This window comes from Lates calcarifer, linkage group LG24, assembly GCF_001640805.2.
Source record: "Lates calcarifer isolate ASB-BC8 linkage group LG24, TLL_Latcal_v3, whole genome shotgun sequence".
Taxonomy (NCBI): domain Eukaryota; kingdom Metazoa; phylum Chordata; class Actinopteri; family Centropomidae; genus Lates; species Lates calcarifer.
In genome coordinates, this window is record NC_066856.1 from 17,672,145 (window position 1) to 17,692,682 (window position 20,538).

The window sequence follows — 20,538 nt, forward strand, 5'->3', positions numbered from 1 at the left end:
GTCCCTCTCATTCCCTCATCAAACCTTTCAAGCCCAGTAAATTCCCATACTTAACTTCCCATACCATTGAGTCTGTGTCTGCATTTGGGTCCAGTCAAACTGTATCCATAATGCTAAAAACACAAAGAGGTTCTGTAATAATGGCATGAGAAAAGCTGAAGCCTAAAAAAAGCTACAGATCACACTACATATTTTCTTTTTGTGTGTGCCTTCATTAAGAGGACACAAAAGGCCAAATACAAAGCAATATTATTACAACATATCCTCCGAGCTAAACAACGGTTCGCAATTGCCTTCCAGAATCAACAGGAAAACATGGTTAGTCAGTGCCATCTTAATTGCATATGACCACTACAAAAATTGACATAGCAGTTGTGTCATCTAGGGAAGACGATGTTAAGGGTGTAAGAGTTAACTTAAGTCACTGTTGTTGCTGACTGCAAGGGTCATAGATTAGTTAATGTCCACTCAAACATATCACCGCACATTTACAGAAGCTCAGCCTTGAGGTATACCTGTTGGATGTGATAGAGAGAGACAGGCAATGGAATAACATCACATCCATTGGAGGAGGCTCTGTATTGTATGTCACTGACTGCTTTGGCTTTCATCCAGACCTTCCATTATGTCGTCAGCAGACCATGGCAAGAAAGGTCTGAGCCACTCTATTCAGTGACTGGGGAAATAGGGCCATTTTGGTACCTTACTGAAGACTTGGTGTGACTTGTAATTCTTGTACCTTGATTGCCTTTCTTCAGCATGAGGATATTTAGCAGAATCAGGAAACAGTCCATTTGAAAACATTTATTTCTCAGTTTGTCTGAACCAACCAAATGTAAAGCGATTTTTCTCTTCAAGGAAGGTTGCATTGTGTTGTCAGTGGAATCTGGGAAAACAGGTGTCATCATATACAGTTAAGTTTTAGAAAAGGGAAAACTGTGGCACTTTGGATATAAATAGATGGGATAAAGCGTGAACCAACTAAATAAACACAGAAAGGGATTTTGTCCAAGTGTAGTTTATTTAAGAAAACAGTGTTTATTACATGACTGAACTGCCGCATTTAGCCCTAATTTATCTTTTTACAACTCTAGTACAAGTCTATTCACAGGACCCACCTAACATAAACATACATTTTCATGTGGGCCTTGATAAATTACAAAATTACTCGAGTGTCTCCAAAAATAAAAAATACAGATTAATGACTGAGAGATAAATAGATAAATACACAAAAATCTAATCAAACTCAATCAGCCAATAAATAAATAGAACAATAAATAACATTCAAAACATCTTTGGCCAAACTCGGGCCATGTCATTGTCCCCACAGAGTTGACATTGGTCTTGGTAGATGCCTGGGCCAGTCAGAGCACAGTACTGTATGCTGACTGAATCAGCTTAACCTATGGGGTTCTAAGGAGCAACACTGGATATGTGGCATAAAATAGCAAGTGAAAGAACAATTGAGGCACTTTTAAGGATGTTGTAGGAAATGACAACATTTCCATGTGTATGCGTATTCCCCAAGAGGAAACAAAATGTAAGACAAGAAACAACATTCAATTGAAAGGTAATTGAATGGCTGCTTTGCTCATCTAATCATGTTTACCGTATGTTCCCTCGATTTTTTACAATTTTGGGACTGAGCATGGTAAAGTACCACGTTAAAAAAAAGAAAACAGTGAGCTGGAAAAGGATGAAAACAGATAACATGGGTGGAAAACAATGCTGAAACACTGTGTGTGTTGCCAACCAAAAGAACATTGTTACATGTTTGCTTTTTGAGTCTGTGAATAACATCAATGTGTGTTCTCTGTGGTTGTTGAGTCCGACTGAGTTTCTGACTGTTCCCCAAATATCCCTGCCAATGTCTTAAAGCGGGGCCCCCAGTCATTGAGGTAATCATAGTCCTCCTCAAGGTCTATAGCATGGGACTCAATGGAGCTGAGCGACTCGGCCACAGAGCCGTCACCCTCATAAGCATATGTGGCCAGAGAGTCATAGGGAGGGGCTGAGTTGTCAATGTCATGCTCTTTCAGACGCTGGTTGATGAAATCTCTGATATCTGCGCTGTCCTGAGAGACAGGTGGCCTGGGATCTCGCTTCAACTCAGGTTTCACATCCCTACGGTACAGGTTCTCTTTGACAACCTTGGGATTACGAAGTGTTCCCATGTCAAATGCATGCGTGTCCTCCTCACCCCCTCCTTCATCGTCATAGTGGATCACATTATCCCGGATGTCCTCTTTGGATGACATGAGAGTTTCCTTTTTTTTCTGTCGTCTCAAGCCCACATAGAGGACCACGATCACTGGGGAACAAATTGAAAGAATTACATATTAATTATCAGACCCAAATTTCTGTACACACTACCTGTGAGGAAAGAGGAGATCCTGGTAATCATGGCTTTGGTGATTTGCAGCTCAAAAGATGTAGGTGTAGACTTTGGCTGACGTTTTTTTAGACATCAGTTTTTATCCATCCTAGTAGCATGGCTGTAGGGATGGCAATGTCAGTCTGTCTGTTAGTGAGTCCACTCTGGTTCAGACTGGAATATCTCAACAACTTTTGGATAGATTGGATAGTAGTACATTTTGTGCAGATATTTATGAAGAGGATGAAGCCTGCAGACCTTGGCAAACTCCTGAGCTTTCTTGTAGCACTACCATCAGGTTGCAATTTGAGGTTTTGTGCGAAATGTCTTGACAATTCATTCATTCATTCATTCAATTCACTGTCAGGACTGGAGACTCTCAGTCCTGTTTAGACATCTAGTTATGTTACCTATGATTTCAATGATATATTTAGGACCTGCTTCACATTGATACAGAGTCAACAAAATCCTGTAATTCTAATATATAATATAAAAGAAAATAATAATAATATTGAAACAAAGTTAGAGTAATTTTCACCTGCATGTCTAGATATATTCTGACCTGCAAATCAATACCTGGGATCAAATGCTTTTGTAAAGTAAATTATGTGCATTAACAGCATTACATAAAACTGTAAAACTGTTCCACTGAGAATATACCCAAAGCAACAGTTTACTGTTGTAGCGTGCATCCCTTCAGAGGTTGCATGAGGTTCTGCATATTTTGGGCACTGCAGAATCACTGTGTGATTTCTAACACATAATGTTACAATAAATTTCCCTCTCTCCCTTTCTCCTGTCAGTGCAATCTGTCTCCCTCTGTCTATCTCCCTCTGTGTCACTTTCTGTCTCCTTAGAGAAAAATGCAGTAAAAATAGTGTTTTTTTTCTCTGGCTTTTTAATGTACAGTTGCATCAAGGGGGAAGAGCAATGACCAGGATAAAACTGAAATCATTCAAATGAAACAATAAATACATTCAGACTGAAGAAAAAAGGCTAGAGTAAGTCTCTTACTTTCATCCTCTCTGTATTGCACTTCCTTTCTGCCTTCCTTCATTCCCAAGTGATTTAATCTACCTGTGTATAGTGTGATAGTGTGCCAGCTCCCCCCAGTGGCATCTACGTAGACTTCAACAATAGGCAGTTACTGTAGGACACACTGGTGGAACACAGCTTGTCACTGGGTGCGCCCAATCCACATCAGTTTGGAAGAAATAGCAATGCAGATGAAAGTCTCTGTGCCAGGTCTGTTTAATTTACCTCATCATTTCTCTGCACACGAGACCTACTACAACTGGGTCATCCTGACAAATCCTGCACAGGGACTAAGTGGCTCTATGGAAATGTTCTCAGTGTGAGTTCTGATTTTCTCTGCCACTTTCCTTCTCAGGGACAGCATGACAGTTTGGCATCAGCCTCAGCCTTGGGGGCGAGTCGACTTGGAGCTTTGAAGACATTTTTTCTCAAATGAAGTGAACACACCAACATAGCTCCACAGTATACCACTATAATCAACTGTATGCTTTTATGTTCCCTCACATATAAAACAAGGAAACTCAAGCTGATATTCCCTGTGAATATGAATGAAAAAGGATTAATGATGAAGCATAGTTATAATTTCATGGATGACTCTTTGTTAAGCCATTTAGTAGAGAGAGATAGAGAAAAGTAAATACAGCTCAATTCAAAGGTCATGGCTACCCTTGACTTCCATTGTAAAATGGGAACTTCTTTAACAACCAGCCATCCCACGTTCATAATTCAGAAAATGATGCCATAAACCTACATTTACTTCCTCCCTGCTATGCAGATGAGTCTGGACATTAATGGCAGGGAATTAAGGAGGAGTTTTACAACTATGACCTTGTGGGAAATATAAAAGCTATAGCCTGGGAAGCAGCCACACGGCAGCAAAATTGGATTTAGTTTATAGAGCCAAGCGTCCCTCCCTCCAATCTCAAATGTCTCACTGAATGACCAAAATCGTGTGGGTTCCATAATTAACTGCAGGTACTCCCAGAGAGATGCCAGCTAAACTCTGGCGGTAAACTCAGTTTGTTTGGAGTCAGGTGTTGTCAGAATGGAATGAAAATAGATCTGGCTGTTTGGATGTACATTTGTATTTTAGTGTGAGAAGTGAGCCCTGTGTCTGACAGTAAGATAAATATATTTAGGATGTAGTAAAGATATATTTATACTCTTCAAAATCCAAACATTTTTTTTCTTCTTTCATACACAGTTGGAGTTACCAAAGTGTAAGGTTACCTTGTTAAGTGTTTAGGCTGTTGCACTATGGCAGTACATCTAGCAGGGTTCAGGTTTCCTGTTTCCTTTATGATCATCAGTAAACTGTGCTAAAATGAAGAATGTTTACAAGTGAGGAGACAACAGGTCTCACCTAACAAGATGATGATACATAGAAGGATGGCAATCAGAGCTCCTGTGCTGAGACCCACAGGGAGAAAGATGGCCTCTGCACTGCAAGTTAACAGGGATCCATCTGACTCACAGCCGCATACACGGATGGTCAGGGTGCCTGTGCTGCTCTTGGGCGGGTAGCCATTATCTTCAATCACCACAGGAAGGAAGTAGATCTCCTGTAAACGTCGTCTAAAGCCACTCCGCTTCGTAACAATTCCAGCTGTGTTGTCTAGGAAACAAGGAAAAAACATGAAAATGTATGTAGTCTTAGATTAAAAGAATCTTGCAAATTTGTATGGCCTGAAATACTGCAGCAAGTACTTTCTTCATCTATAAAGGTTAGAGAGTGTTCTGACCAAAGCCACAGAAAATATTTCCCCCCAGTGCAACCTAACATCAATAAGACAACCCTCTGAGCTACATTACAAGCCTGTAGTTCCAAGTATGAGAAATATAAAACTTCTCAATGTCTGATAACTCTTAATGTTTGTTATGAAATCATCTCCAAATGTGCCTCTCTGAATGTGATGAGAAACAACAACATATCAAAGACTTGGCTTATCAAACTCTCACCATTTTACACCTCTTATAGATAGAGCTTTTACCACACCCAGAACATTATTCCCTGAAACACCACAAAGAATTTTCCATCTACCTGCACTGTGAGAACCATTTGGATCTGTTGTTATTTTGTTATCTCTCTGTGCAGGCAGCATCACTCCAGAGAAACAGCAGATTAGCACTGATAGATAATAGATAAAAAAAATAACAACACACAAAGGGAACAACTTGGGAAGACAGCCCGAGGTGTGAGGATGGCGAGGGGAATACAGGTCGACAATGTATACGGGAGAGAGGGAACATGTCAGGTTGGACCTGCCTGATTCTGTCTGCTACAGCTAGACTGTCTGACCCCTGTCAAGCTAGGTTTTTTCCACTGACGAAGCCTGGCACATTTTCTTGACAGGAGGTCAGGCATTTTAGCACACCTTGCATGTTGTGCACAACTGCGATTTTGTTTGTGCTCCCTCTCCCCCTCTTGCCGAACCTGTCCACGGTGCCCATGGTGTTTGTATTTCCTGTCCCTGCCTATCAGATCTCACTCTGTATCTGGAGAGTGTGCTCGCAGGGTCCCTGGCAGTCAGAAAACTGCAAGACAGTGTGTCCAAAAGGTAAAACTGGATCAGAGGTTCGGACCGGGGCTTGTCAAGGATGGTGAATGCATTCATTTCCCTGGCCTCATCCTGCCATGTTCCACTTTTCATCACCCATCTTTCTGGTTAGACTTCAAAGGGCTTGGCCAGTGCACACTGCAGAGTGTCATATATGCATCTATCATAACGTCTGACTGCATGTGATTAAACTATTTCTAGAGCTGAAACATGCCAGTCCTATTGTTTACAGCAGCAAACCTTTCAGCTATCTAATAATTAGTCTTCAGCAGATAGTCTTCTGGTCTAGTTTTTCATGAGACAAATTAGTTGCAGGCAGAGGTTGGAGGGTAACTGTTAACATGTTCTCATTAGTGATTCCATTTGCTTCCATTTGTTGTATTCCCCAAAATTGATTTGCTAGCAATAAACTATATGTTAATGATCACTATTAAAAGATGTTTGTGTAATCTCACAAATTACCTCTTTTTCATCTGTGAAAAAGTAATGAATTTATTGATCTGATTTCTGTCTAAGAAACTACTACATTAACATTTTAGTTGTGAATTACACATACTGAAATGCTGAGAATGATGTGGTCTTAGTAGTTTGGAGGATGAACCTGCATAAAGTGTAACAAGTTGATAACCTTCAGGCTCTATACTGTATCACACTGCACTGATTCACCGTGGCACCACACACAGCTGTACAACCAGTATATGAACGCTCACTTCCAAAGTCCCGGATGGTGAAATTCTTGTTGGTTTTTAGATCTTCCTTTGGTGATTTGAAGGAGAACTGTTGTCCAGATGTTGGTAGATCCTGGTCCTTTGCACTGAAGGTTTGAATCACCTGTTTAAAAACAGATTTAAAAAAAACACACAACATTTGGTTATTTTAAAAAAAACAGATTATTTTTGAGCAGCTGTTTAAAATGTCAAATGTTCCTTGTTACTGGAAAAGAAAATTCCTACAGTTCAATTTGTTCTGCTAGAACGTGTGAAATTACTCAACATTAACCAGAAATAAAAACTAGTACAGAAATAACAGCATGTCAGACCTGCCAGTGCAGAAACAAGGTAGTGTATTATTTGGTTAGTAGGTTTAGACACAGTCACTGAACACTTGATTCATAATTTATTGAAATTTCTAGATTGCCTCAATAAATATGTAATGGATTAAGGTCATTCAAAACTGCTGGAGCTTGTTCAAAGGACTCATGAGCAGAGGCCAGTTGTTTGATATTGTACTTATTTTACAGTACATCTGCTATAATCACAGAGCAGTGGTATATTAGATGGTGAGCACACAATAAAAAAAGAAAAAGACACAAACTCAATAATTCATGCTTGACAATGTGTAACAGAGTTTACTGATACAACACGTAGCCAACCAAGCACTAACATTCCTGTACTTGTGGACACAGACTGTGGATTCAGCCACCTCTGTATCCAACTCCTGACGGCTTTCTTCTTTTCCCAAAATATCTCAGACCATTTTCCTGAAATGGGCTGTCCTGCCAGCCCAGCTGTGCCACCAGTCTGCTCCTCCCTGCTCGGTCAGTTTGACCTGCTGGAGACCTGATGCCTGTAGCCCTGGATCCCCCAAATGCAGGAGTAACCAATCAGCCCTCCTGCCCTATTACATCAACCTGACTGTGTTGCTCCCCCTCTCTTTCACCTCTCAGTATTAGAATAAAATTCCCTCAAGGGGGAGTAAACCTGACACCAGGTGTGATGAGTACTTTGTTGTGTTCCCAAAAGCAGATGTACACTTCACACTGCTGATTTCCTGTGACCAAATTAGCTTTGTGATGAATAAATCTAAAGCGGCAGCTAAAGTTACATTCACATTTAATCTGTCAACTTTTTTTCAGTAAAACAGTTATGGTGGAAATGGCTAATGCCCATCAAATGTTACTACCCAAAGTAATGTCTTAAAATTGTATGTTTTGCAGCGTGTCCCAGGGGAAGAACAGTTACCCTGCATCTCATAAAGCTGCTGTGTCCCAGGTTTAATTCCTGCCAGGGACCTCTTTAGCATGCCATCACACCCCTCTCTCACAGCCCTCATTTCCTGTCTAACTATATTATTAACTGTCTTAAAAAGAAGAGAGAAAAAATCTACAGTAACAAAATGTCATTCTTACTTAAAGAATGACAAATGATTAATCAGAATTGTCAATTATTGATTATCTGCCTATCTGATCAATTGAGAAATCATTTCCGCTCTAATAAACAATCAACTGCAAATGTTTAATTTCAGCTCCAGTAAAATAAACAATCCTAAATACTGGTTAATCTCTATACCACTTACACAGCACAATAAACTGCTTATGGTGTTTCTGTATAGCATTATCTAACAGTTCTTTAATTGCTGTTTCAGAGGCAAGAATAAATACTGAACCACTGGAAATGTCAAATGTTAGTATGACACTTCAGTGATAAAACATCAGTATTTGGCAGCTTTTAAAACAATAAGATTTGTTGTGTTTTCTAATTGCAAACTTAATTATAATCCATCATGTACAGATGCTCCTTTTCTTGCTACTCAAAACTGCTTCCCACCTCCTCTCAGTCACAAGTAGAGCTGTGCCTGCTGTAACTGCTTATTATTGGGTGCTATTGTATATGTTAAATGGCTTTAAGTGCATTCTGCATTTGCACTCAGCTGCATTGTAAGTTAAGCTAGATAAGAGCACCAGCTAAATGCTCTAAATGTAAATGTAATTATTCCAGCATAACTGATTCAGTCGGTTAGCATTCCAGTGTGGCATTATAAAAAGCAAAGGAAATACATTAAAAAGCAGGGAACACATAATAGCTCTGGTTGTGCTAAGTTTATTTAATTCTTAGATCTCCACAGTTGGTAAATGTGCGTTGTACGTTTCCTTTGAGGCTGCTGTTTCCCATTTCACACTTGACCAGTTGATCAGTCAGGCCTCTGAGTAGAGTAAATAATAAAATAATGAACTATTCTACTGTATTCCTTTGCCACAGCGCTGATCTTTTTTCATTTGTAAATCTCACTTTAAAGTCTTGGGCCACTCTCCTCTTCCCACACATTTCCATGAAAATAGTCAGTTACTCTTGTTTGTCTATGCTCTGGGTACAGATTACTTTCCTTGGGAGGTTGTGCCACAGCATGAGATGCTCCAAAACAAGTGGTTTGTATGCTTTTGAGCAGTGCGAGAGCAGATAATCATCACAGGAGAAATGTGATGGATTTTACAAGAGAGGATCGGCAATACTTTATCATCCACCAGCTGTGCACAACACCTGGTGGAAACATGCTGTGGAAACACTGGAGGAAAGTGTATATTCTGCACTGGAGGGCAAGAAAGGAGAGGGGAGCATGAAGAGAAGCAGAGAGAAAGAGAAGATAAAAAGCAGGAGATTAGAGTATGAGAGTAAGAAATAGGATAAAAGAGAATTAGGTGAGAGGAGAGGAGAGATAGTGATGACAACTACAAGGCACACACTTGTATGATGTTTGCAGCAGATCCTAAGTTGTCTAGTTTTACACTGTTGCCTTTGTTGACTTTGATTTGTCTTTGTCTACTTTTTGTACTTGTAATAAAAATGTAATAAAATATAATACATTTAGAAATCTCTAAATTCAATTAAACCAAACTTTAACCGATGCAGGAGCTCTTTGTAGCAGCTGACTGAAGGAAAAGTTTATCAGCCTTTAACAATGCCCTAACAGTGAGATGCAGCCCTAGTTTGAATCCAGCCCATGCATTCTGCTATATGTCATCCCCCCTCTTCCTCTCTCTTCCCTAGCTTTCCTTTCTCAGTTCATCACTGTCAATAAAGGCAAAAATTGGCCAAAAAATAATCTTTAAAAAAGCTTAATTACTACTTTTGCATATGTGATTTGTTTGTTTGTTTTCCAGTGTCATATTGGTCTCTACCTCCTTTTCTAAGTGTCTTGACTCAACCTTGAAAGCTGAAAACATGGCAAATTCACATGCCAAGGAAGACAGTGATGCCTTCTAATGGAGGGCACAGCCGTTGTTTTGATTGCAACAGGCCTGAGGACCAGCAAAACATCCTCAGTGTGATGAGGAGCCTACAGCAATTTGATAGACTGCCAGAGAAGCTGTTCTTCACAACGCTAACTGCATATAGATGCCAGTTAATGGGCTAATTTACAGGCGCATGTGGTTTACAATGCGCACAGGCAAATTCTCAGCTGCATCTCAAATATATCATCTGAAATGTACTCCAGGTTGCTGATATGCAAAGCACTGCTGTGCTTTATGATTGCCTCTCCCAATGAATTGAACTGTATGACACAATCAGTTCAAGATTTAGATTCATTCTCCATGCTGAAGGGTTCTCTGCAAAATCCCTTGAAATAAAAGGTTTCGTTCAAGTGACCTCGAGTTAAAATGGAAACCAACCCTCTGTTAGGTATCAGTGTGAGAGCCAAATGTATGTATTTGCTACAGTGATATAGTGGTCCAAAAATCTGTGTTTATTTCTGCCTAAGTGTAAACAGTGACTCTGTCAGTGTTTATATAAATCAACACCTTTCAGATTCAATTTTACACCTTTTAAATGCTTCTCAACAACCCCCTTGAAGCCATATCAGCTCTATGGGGGGACAAACAACACTCCAATCAAACAGTTGTCAACTCACTGGAAAATCAAAACGTCTTAACAGTAGAAAATGTGTTGTATTTAATGCCATGACATGACGCATGCATAGAAAGAGGCAGGGAAAAGAGTAAATGCTAATGTACCTGTCCAACTTTAGCATTTTCACACACAAAGGTCTCATAGGGACTGGCGAGCTCAGGTGGAAACTCGTTGATGTCCAACACGTGAACAGTGACAGCCACCCGACTGGTCAGAACTGGACTGTCTAGAGGGGAAAAAAACACAACACAGACCTGTTTAAATACAGCACAAATGTGCACTCAGGACTGGACAGTGTTACATGTAGAAAAAAGGCAGTATGAGAGTTTTTTTTTACAGCACTGACATCATGTGGATATCTAAAGTACTACCACCTCATGATGAGACAAAGCATAAAGGTTTATCACTGTTGAAGCAGGATGGCCAAGTGGTTAAAGAGGCTGTCAGGCCAGAGTGTCCAGTCAGAGTGTCCTTGAGCAGATGCTATACCGCCCACTGCAAGACGCTCTGGTTAAATGCTAGAAAACCTTTGATGTGTCTGGAACATGTTGATCCATAAATTGCTGCCAGGACGCTGCTGCTTTATGATGCTTTTGATTGATGATGAAAAGAGGAATTAAATAAAAACACACAGTAAATACATCCCATGCGCTGCCTACAAATAAAGCAGGCCTCACATTATGGAATATGGCTCTATGGAGAGAATATTTTCTTTACAAGGTTTTTTTTCCTCAGGTTCTGTTATGGGTTTTAGCCATAAGATGTGCAGCCCATATTAATTATAGTGTGAAAGCCCCCTTGAGAGGGACTGACTTGAATCCAGGGTTGTTTGTTACAATGTTTCCTCACTGCAGGGGCACAGCAGGGAAATGTTCTTTTTGTGTGAAAAGCCCAAGTAAGGTAAACTTTATGGATCTGATGTGGGAATAGGCTTTGCTCTTCAGTGGGGGGGCTTAGTGTGCACTTGTTTGTGTGAGTGCTAACACATGGGTGCGTAGGTTTGTGTGTAGGTGGGTGGTTGAGAAGAATGCAGGGGGGATCTGTAGAGTCATCTCAAGGGGATTGGAGACGCAGCCACGGCTCAGTTAGTAACCTGTGTCTGACCTTGATGGAAAAAGCAATCTTCCCACCGAGGTAAAAATGACACTGAGCATGGGATTTGCTGCTTTGCACTGACTGAACTGCTAACATTGATGCTGGGTGAGCATCAAAATACTGATCTTTTCTGTCATCAAGGTCCTGAATTTTTTGGCCTTTTAAAAAGTTGGAGCAATTTCAAATCTTCCAGATCAATGAAATGTGTCAAAAAAATGTCTTTAAAGTCCCACACTTCTGGATACCAGAGTTTATCGTTTCTCCTCTTCTCTTCTCAAAAACTCATCTTCATGCTGACTGGCTCCCAATATATCATCAGTGATATAGCTTTCAGCCCACTAGATGGAGCAATGGTATAGTGGTTATATTCAAAACTGACAAGCATCAGCATTTCAAGCCAATAACAAATGCTCTGTTTAGTTTATTAAATCAGAATCCTGTATTGCTTTCTTGAGCGGTAAGCCATAAAGTCAGCTGCCTTATACTGCTTTTCTACTGGATATTACTTTTTTTAATTAAACTCATTTTAATAATATTAATAAAAAACTCAATCCTTGCAAGCCATCAACCACAAATCTATAAAATGCGCTGGAAAATAAAGATAGAAAGAAGGAAAGTGCAGCTGTGGCAAGAATGAGTAAGCAAACTCACAACACAAATGTTAAGTGTGAAACTAAATTCAGTTGCTGTAAATAGATAGAAATTGTGCTTCCTCATTCGCTCCTGCTAAGGTTATTAATGCATTTAATAGATCTTCCTCTCTCTTTGACTCCTAAAAATTGCCACTGGGCTTAAATGCCAAAAAGCAAACCGTTAATCTAGCCCTGGCTCTTATTTAGCACGCCTTCTGCTGTGTACTGTGTCTCAGGAGAGCAGCAGACACTGCTCTCATTTTGCTGCATGACTGCAGTGTCTAGCAATGACCGGACAAATCTCACAGGCTTTGTGAAGTGAAAAGTCTCCAGCTCAGGTGTTGTGCTAATCATTGCAAGTAAAACTAGCTTTATTTGAGCAAAATATCCTCCGACAGCTCGTATTGTTGTATATTTTGTTCTGAGTCATTATAATAAGAAATAAAAGGCGTGGGTGGATAGACGTTAAAAAGCAATAGTAGCAAGGACAGAGAGTAGATGCAGAGACAGGTCAAATAAAGAGGTCTGCAATAATTTACTGTTTATTGAAAACCGCTGTACAGTGCCAACTGAGGATTCTCAAGACTGTAGAAAAGTCAGAACATTTTTTGTGTACATGACCTTTCTTCATACAAGCAATACAAACAATCCATTATTTGTATGGGCATTAAAAGCATCTTTGCTTTAGTATGTATTGCTGTTCTTCATGGTTTAAAACGAAAATAACAGACAAACAAAAGCCCAACAGTGATAACAGAATGCATTGCAGAGGAGTAATAACAGTTCTCCAATACTCAGAACACAAAGTTCTGCCAAATCTCATTCAAGGTCAAAAACAGATTTGAACTCACAAGTTGGGACACAAACCCTGGGGTGTTGAGTTTATCTCTATGCTTACTGCACCAGTGCAACCATTACTTTTTAAACACTGGCTCTGGATGTTGGATGGATTTTTTTCTTTTCTTTTCTGTCATGAGGGAAATTGTCTCTGGACAAACATCAGTCTTTTGACAGAGGAAGAGAGGGCAGAGGGCTGGTTCGGAGGCTGACTTGGGGAAAGGTGATAAGAAAGAAGTGAAATGTAAGTGGGCGAGGGCAAGATGTGAAGAAATACTGCCTGATTCCTGCATCAAGCATGATCGACTGAACATTATAACCCCCCTGTAAAATTTCCATCTCCCTCCTCCATCCACAGTGTATCCTTTCAGTTTACCTCATCCTCCAGTTCCTTGACACTTCTACACAAAAGCCACACAAAGAAACACACACACACACACATCGAAAACAGAATTAGCATGTCACTGCCATGACCTTGAGGGGAAGTGACTAATATCAGTTTCCAAGGCGACAATGACTCAAGTTTTAACGGCCCATATTTCACAGTCTATCCTAATGAATATACAGCGTGGGTAATTTTGATTGAGCACCAGCCTGCCTCTGGGATAATGACTTTGACGGTTCTTAGCAGATTTGATGACTTGATGACGATGGATTTGCTTATTTATCCGGAAATTTGCTCCACTTCCTTCATAAAAACATAATTAGCTTGATGACATGTCTTAAAGCCACGGCTCCACATTAGCTCACTCTTTTTGAGCTTGGCTCACAACACACTGTGATGCAGCCACATCTGTTCGCTGTAAAACTCTGGAAGGTTCACATTTTACTGCAGTGTAAGTAAAAGTTGACTCTGGCAAGAAAAGCTCCCTTCCAATGCCAATGTCATCAAACGTGTTAAAAAAGGCAGTTAAAAATGAAAACAGAGTTGAGGCGACTGTGCTAGAGGAGACAATGTCCTGAAGATACATTCCTCCGGGAGAGCTATCATGGTTTATAGTCACCTATAAACCTTTCCAGCAAAATGGGATTGAGTATTGACTTGAGTAAAAGTGTGTTAAATCCTTCACACAGATTATGGTGGGGGAAGGACAACGACACCTGCATGAATCACAATCGATCTTGTTGTCATACTTACTAAGTTTGGTTGCCACGATGGAGATATTGTGCTGGGCGATGCTCTCTCTGTCAAGGAGTTCGTTCGTGGAAATCGTTCCCTCCACTGGATCAATGTCAAAGTAGCTGTCCAAGTCACTCTTCCAGTCAATGGAATACCTGAGAGAAAATGTTTGTTTAATAGCATTCATTTTCCAACATAAACCAGAGAATTAAACCATAGTGATTTTCCCTCAGAGCTCATGTATATGAATTAGGTGTAATATAATGTTGGCGTAGCTTTCATTACTCATTCTGAATGGTCATTTCCACAAAATGTGCTGAGGATCGCACATACATTCCAATCTAGTAATGGGGCACATGTACTTTGGCAATGCTGAGCAAACGGTTTTCTTGGGAACATAAATGAATTTTAGGCACGGTTGAAACCATATCAATCTCCCATGACCGATGAAGAATCAAAGGCTTAAAATATTGGTTTGGTGTCTGAGAATAGAAGGTAAGACGTCCTCTCTGCATCATCTTTGTTCTTGCCCAGTTGCTCTGAATGCAAACTGAAATACAAGAGAGATCTGAAACCAACCCGCATGCCACTGACAGCACCATTCATCATGGCATGCTATTTGATCTTAAAAGGCTATTTTTCATTAATAATTTTGTTGTCATCAGTTGAGTTCCCACAGGAGAAAACATGTTGTTGTTACTCCCCTTCACAAGAAGGTCAGAGGTTGGGGTTTTAGTGCCTTGCTCCTGGACATTTCCACAGGAATGATGCTTAATTTCTCATGGGCTTGAGTCTGGGCCTTTCAAATGAAGAACAGCCTCTCTATGCCACTATTCTGCCATTTTTTTCTTTGACATGGCAAGCTATTTCATCTTAAAAGGCTATTTCTCATTAATATTTATCATGCTTGTTTTTCACACTATAGAGCCCCAAAGTGGACTTGACTCAGTCATTAAGAGAAAGAGGCCTTGCGTACATTCAAACCCCCAAGTCTTTTTCTGTAATGAGAACGATAATAAAACCACTTCACTAGAAATATTTTACAAGCTTTCGTTCCATCAAATTTTCAGTTTCACTTCTGATTTGTCCACGTCCTCTCCTTAACTCTGTGTTACGTGGAGCCTTGAAGTGAACATGATCGTGTCAAAATAGTTTAGTGTGAGTCTCTTTGATAAATATTACAGCCAAACTCCCATCAAGAGTTCAAAGGATCAATGGTTTGCAATTTTTCCTCGGGGCAAAATGCTTCTTTGGGGGGGTGTTATTGGAGTTAAGCTGCTGTTGAGGTATACAGTATGGCGCTGTGGTTAACCAGAGCATTACATGTTAAATTACAAACAGCGTATATGAATGTTTCAAAATTTCCTTGAACAAGACAACAAACCCTCGCCATCTCACCCACAACCTCTTTCAGAAACTACCTTTTCATATCATCATGTGAGACAGAAAACATCAGAAATGTTTTACTTGTTCTTGCTCCAATCCTAAGTTATCTTTAATAGAATAGAGCTCATCAACAGCCATGAGAAAGAAATCATAGATCTAAAGAGTATACTTAAGCACAGCTCAGTATTAAGAGCTGTAGATATGAAAATTAATTACAGTGTTATCTCCTACTTTGATGCTGCAGTGATGTTAATTCAGCCCAGTGAACATTACACACAGTACACAAGGTAATTTAAGAAAAAGGGAAGGCATGTGTGAGTTTATTTTTCACAGTCATTGATTTTTAGGGTTGGTTTTGCCGCAGTAGAGCCTTTAAAGTCCACAGCCATTGTGACTCTTCAGTGTCTTGTCATTTGTGATGTTACCATTTTAGACAGAGGCCAAAAGTGCAGTCTTTAAAGCTTATTCAAACTCTAGGAAGCTCTTTAGAATCATCCAAAAATGCAGTATTCATGATGCCCTTTTGTTTCCCTGAAGATAACTCTGCACTATACTGCTAAATAGCAGAATCAGTTGAGTCTAAAGTCTAAAAGCATAATTCCCTATGCATGATGGGTCATTGGGTCTATTGTTTTGAAGTGAAGAATGCAAGGCTGCTCTCTGAAGGCACACAAATGAACAATGTCAGCTGTGATATTGATGAATATTTAAAGTGCCGGAGACAAAGTGGAGATCCACAGAATGGAGGGCATAAGCTTTTTGTTGTACAAATCTCTGCTTTTTCCGTTCTTTTGTTTTCTCTGGAATAAAATATTGATAATAAAACAACTCCATGCAACAGGTGCCATTTGTGTTACGCTTGAGCGGTACATTTTCGAAGAACCATTACTACAAAGCAATCTGCCTGAGCAAAAGCAGCTAATAGATTTTAAAAACAAAAGGGCTCTCATGCATTTTTTAAGAAAGCACTTCTTTTGTCTTTGCAAAAGACAGTCTATTGTTATCTACCACTCAAGTTTTATGCTGGACGGATGTTGTGTGTGTATGAGTGTGTATGAGTGTGCATGGCAGCGGGCGCATAGTAAGACAGACAGATTGAGAAAGAAAAGGAATGACTTGCTCTGAGTATAAATCAGGAGTTGAGTCAGGCATGTCAGATCTATAAAACTGAGCAGTGAGGTTTGAATGTCTCACCTAATAATTACCAAGGAATGACCTGCAATCTACAGTTTAGTGTCTTGTAACAGTATTTTCTTTAACATTTTAAAAACAAGATGAATCAAAACCTAAGGGATTCATTTTAATGTATAAATTAAAGTTCAGTTCCTCTGCCTCTGCAGGGCTATACTGACTCTACCATTTATATTTTTATCAGCTGTCATGTTCTATTTAGATTGTATCTATGTTACTCAACAATGTTTTCAATGTCAACTTTTTTGTATTGCCCAAACATCAGCTTTTTTTTCTAATCTTGACAAAATTACCCTTAGCATTAACTAGTTATTTCTTGACAGCTAATTCAGGACATGGGCAACAATAAAAGCGTGGGGACAGCTTCCTCTATGTAACCTAGACCATTTTAATTATCACAAACGGTGTTGGACAACAGAACTTTTTAATTGTCCTTTCAATTATGTCATACCACTTTGTCCAGCTAGACAACACTACAGGCAATATGCATGGTGTTGTATAGTTCGTCGGCTACACAAAGATAAGGACAACTAAAGAATAAATAATTACCATTAATTATGTCAATCATCCACATTTAAACAGAAAGGTAATCTACAGAATATATCTTAAAATAGCTTCAAAGAATACCCCAATGCCATGGACACAGATAGCCACTCTATTATGAAAAAGAAATGACAGTTTCTTAAATCTTTCTTAGCCTTAGTGGATGTGAGCTACAGGGGATTATATGCTGTTGTATGCAAGGTTCCTTAAAATAGACAAAAGAAAGTGCCACAGTTTTTGTTAAATCCAACAGGTATGATGCAACAGTAATGAAAAATGGCATATAAATTGCAAGTAAAGCTTTTAGCCCTAAAGAGTTGCAGTTTTCAGGACATAATCTGAAATAATATTTGTTATTATTACTATTATTTTAAGTTGCCCATCTCTGTTGGCAAAAGCTGAGTGACGTCCCACAGCACTACTCTCCTAAACCATCCATTACATACAACATACAAAACATGTGATGTCAGAAACTAAGCAGAGCGTACATTACAGTGGTTGAATGGTTGGTTTAATATAGTTTTATAAGTCATTATCAACTTAAGTGAGATATTATCTGCACTCTCAGCAGATAATATCAGCAAGAATATTACTATCATTTTGATTGTGCAGATATCAGGTGCAAAGATGCATATATGGGGCTACTAATAATGTTAGAATATTCTCTGTTGCACAACATCAGCAACAACTCCTGATCTGCCAAGAGCTGATGCTAGTGGGATTATACATGACAGTGTCAAATGTTCTACATAGATTGATTAGTCCTCAGGCTGATGAGTAAAACTGACAATACTCTCAAGATTAAAGCCATGATGACATTGATGAATGGAGACCAGAGACATTGATGAATGGATTAGAGCTCTAAAACCTTCAATCACTGGTTGCAGTATCACAGTACTTCTCCCTTTGGCTCTTTCATCCTCGCAGGGATAACAGGGAAGGTTTGATTGAGGATGAAGATGTTCAGTTCAATTCAGTTTTATTGATATAGTGCCGAATCACAAAGAAGTCATCTCAAGGCACTTTTCATATAGAGCAGGTCTAGACCGTACTCTTTAGATTATTATAATTACAGAGAGAGACCAAACAGTTCCCACCATAAGTGAGCACTAGGCAACAGTGACAAGGAAAAAGTTCCTCTTAAGAGGCAGGAACCTTGAGCAGAACCAGACTCGGGTTCAGTACATTCAGATCCAGACCTACATTATCCACAATGTTTTTATTGATATAACACATAGCACTTCTTTTTGGGGGGATAACAACTGTACACTATTGTCTACAAAACACCAACAACACAATCAGATAATCCAAACGCAGTTAGTGTAGTTTCTCAGTTAAATCAGACTGTGTCAGTTCATTCGTTTTTGACCTCTCTCTTTATCTGAATATTTTAGAACAGAAAGGGAAGTGCAATCAATTTATGCATTATTTTCTTAAAATTTTAGGGAAAATATACAGTAAATTATTTAATGATTTTTTTCTGGGATTTTCATGTTTGGCTTGTCTGTGAAAGTCCATAGTTAAAATGGACTTGATAAATCCACTGAAACTTCAGATGAATCATTAAAAGGGTTGAAAAGGGATGAAATATGTATATTTTTTTACCAACAGAGCTAGACTCCAATATATCCACAAATGAACCATCTCTAATTATTAAGCATTCTGATGCCCCATCAGGTCCTTATAAATTCCATTTAGGTTGGGAATTTCAACCATTTGCAAAACCCAAACTTTAAAAGGTTATATTTTTTCCACTAATTATGCACTTAATGCCGTATATCAATGCTAATGTGGTTTTGCTTGGATAAATTAGATCACTTTGCCTATGACTGAGATGTAACAAACCCGATTCAAACATTTTGATACAACACCATCATATAAAACTGTATGCAGAAAGTTATGTGTACAGAGTTTATTGTTTTAGACAGAGGAGTTTAACTTTACCTGACTGGACTGCTGCTGGCATCTAAGTCCTGTGCCGTCACTGCTCCAATGATGGTGCCTGCGGGTGTGTCCTCATACACATCCATCACATACGAGGGCTTATTGAACACCGGGGGCTCGTCCACATCCAAAACGTTAATCTTCACTGTTGCTGTGTCTTTGAAGGCCCCAAAGCTCTGAAATCGTGGATCCAGGTGAGCATTGGAGGCATCAACCTTAAAGGTGTATGCCTTCTTGGTTTCATAGTCCAGGGGCTACAAAAAGACAGAAAAAGTACAGTTAAAGTTTCTTTTACACTCACAGTTTATTTTCAAATCGTAATCATGTCATGGTCTAGAACGTGTCGGCACTCCTGCTGTAATTTACTTTCTCTGTAGTGTTCATCCTGTACAAGCTAAGTGCTCTTGAGGAAACGTTGTAACTGAATATGAGCATCCGTGTTGACAGCAGTTTGCCCTTCGTTTTTGTTATTCTAGCATTTTCAAGGATGAGTAACTGCTATCAGATGTCAACACCAGCCTACTCATATTCCAGTATTTGGGTGATTTCCAATGTTTATGTTGTCACACAAAACATTCAAATAGCATTGTTCTCACCTGCATAAAAAGCAGAAATGAAGTAAACACATTTGTAAAACCACTCGCAGATATGATATCACCAGTGAGTATCTTTGCTGTTTAAATGAAAGTCAAAAGTAGAGTGGTGCCTATTTCACAAGAGATTCACAGGTTAATGTTTTGCTCTGCCAGAGTAAGAAAGTCAAGCTGCGCTTACTTGGTTCAGCAGAACCTCACCTCTTTACCACACTTCTTCAGACAACAGCATACGGGTTCATATGTTCTACCCCCTCAAGCTTCTGACATATCAGCTCAGGGTCAATTAGTCAAAAGCGAGGGGAGGAATTGGCATCCTCGGCATGTCTGCTGCTGAGGTGTAAACATCCAACAGCAGTGACACCCGTGTTCGTGCTTCTGCCTGTCTCCTGCCCTCTCATGTGTGACCGACCGTACTTGGCGAGCTTGCAGCCAGTCATGCTCCACTGGCCTGGAGTCACATGAGAGACATTCCTTTCTGTGTATTTCAAATTGACTAACATGTAACCACTATGGCAGCAATGCTATCTTTCTGCCCCAGGACTTGGGCTTCTCTGGCATGTTGTTCCAAAAGACACCAAGTGAAAACAGCTGGTAATAGCACT

At 39.6% G+C, this 20,538-nt stretch overlaps 1 protein-coding gene across 1 annotated transcript in view; it reads right to left on the minus strand.

The window, feature by feature from the left end:
• Positions 1-932: 932 nt before the first annotated feature.
• LOC108885082 (cadherin-12) overlaps positions 933-20,538 on the minus strand; it is an 86,579-nt gene continuing 66,973 nt past the window's right edge. The window contains exons 7-12 of the mRNA XM_018679265.2: positions 19,341-19,594; positions 14,295-14,431; positions 10,697-10,818; positions 6,678-6,798; positions 4,773-5,024; positions 933-2,311 (exon numbers count right to left, since the gene is read on the minus strand). Of these exons, the coding sequence (XP_018534781.1) occupies positions 1,800-2,311; positions 4,773-5,024; positions 6,678-6,798; positions 10,697-10,818; positions 14,295-14,431; positions 19,341-19,594 (1,398 nt within the window). The 3' untranslated portion in view covers positions 933-1,799. The remainder of the gene's footprint in view (positions 2,312-4,772; positions 5,025-6,677; positions 6,799-10,696; positions 10,819-14,294; positions 14,432-19,340; positions 19,595-20,538) is intronic.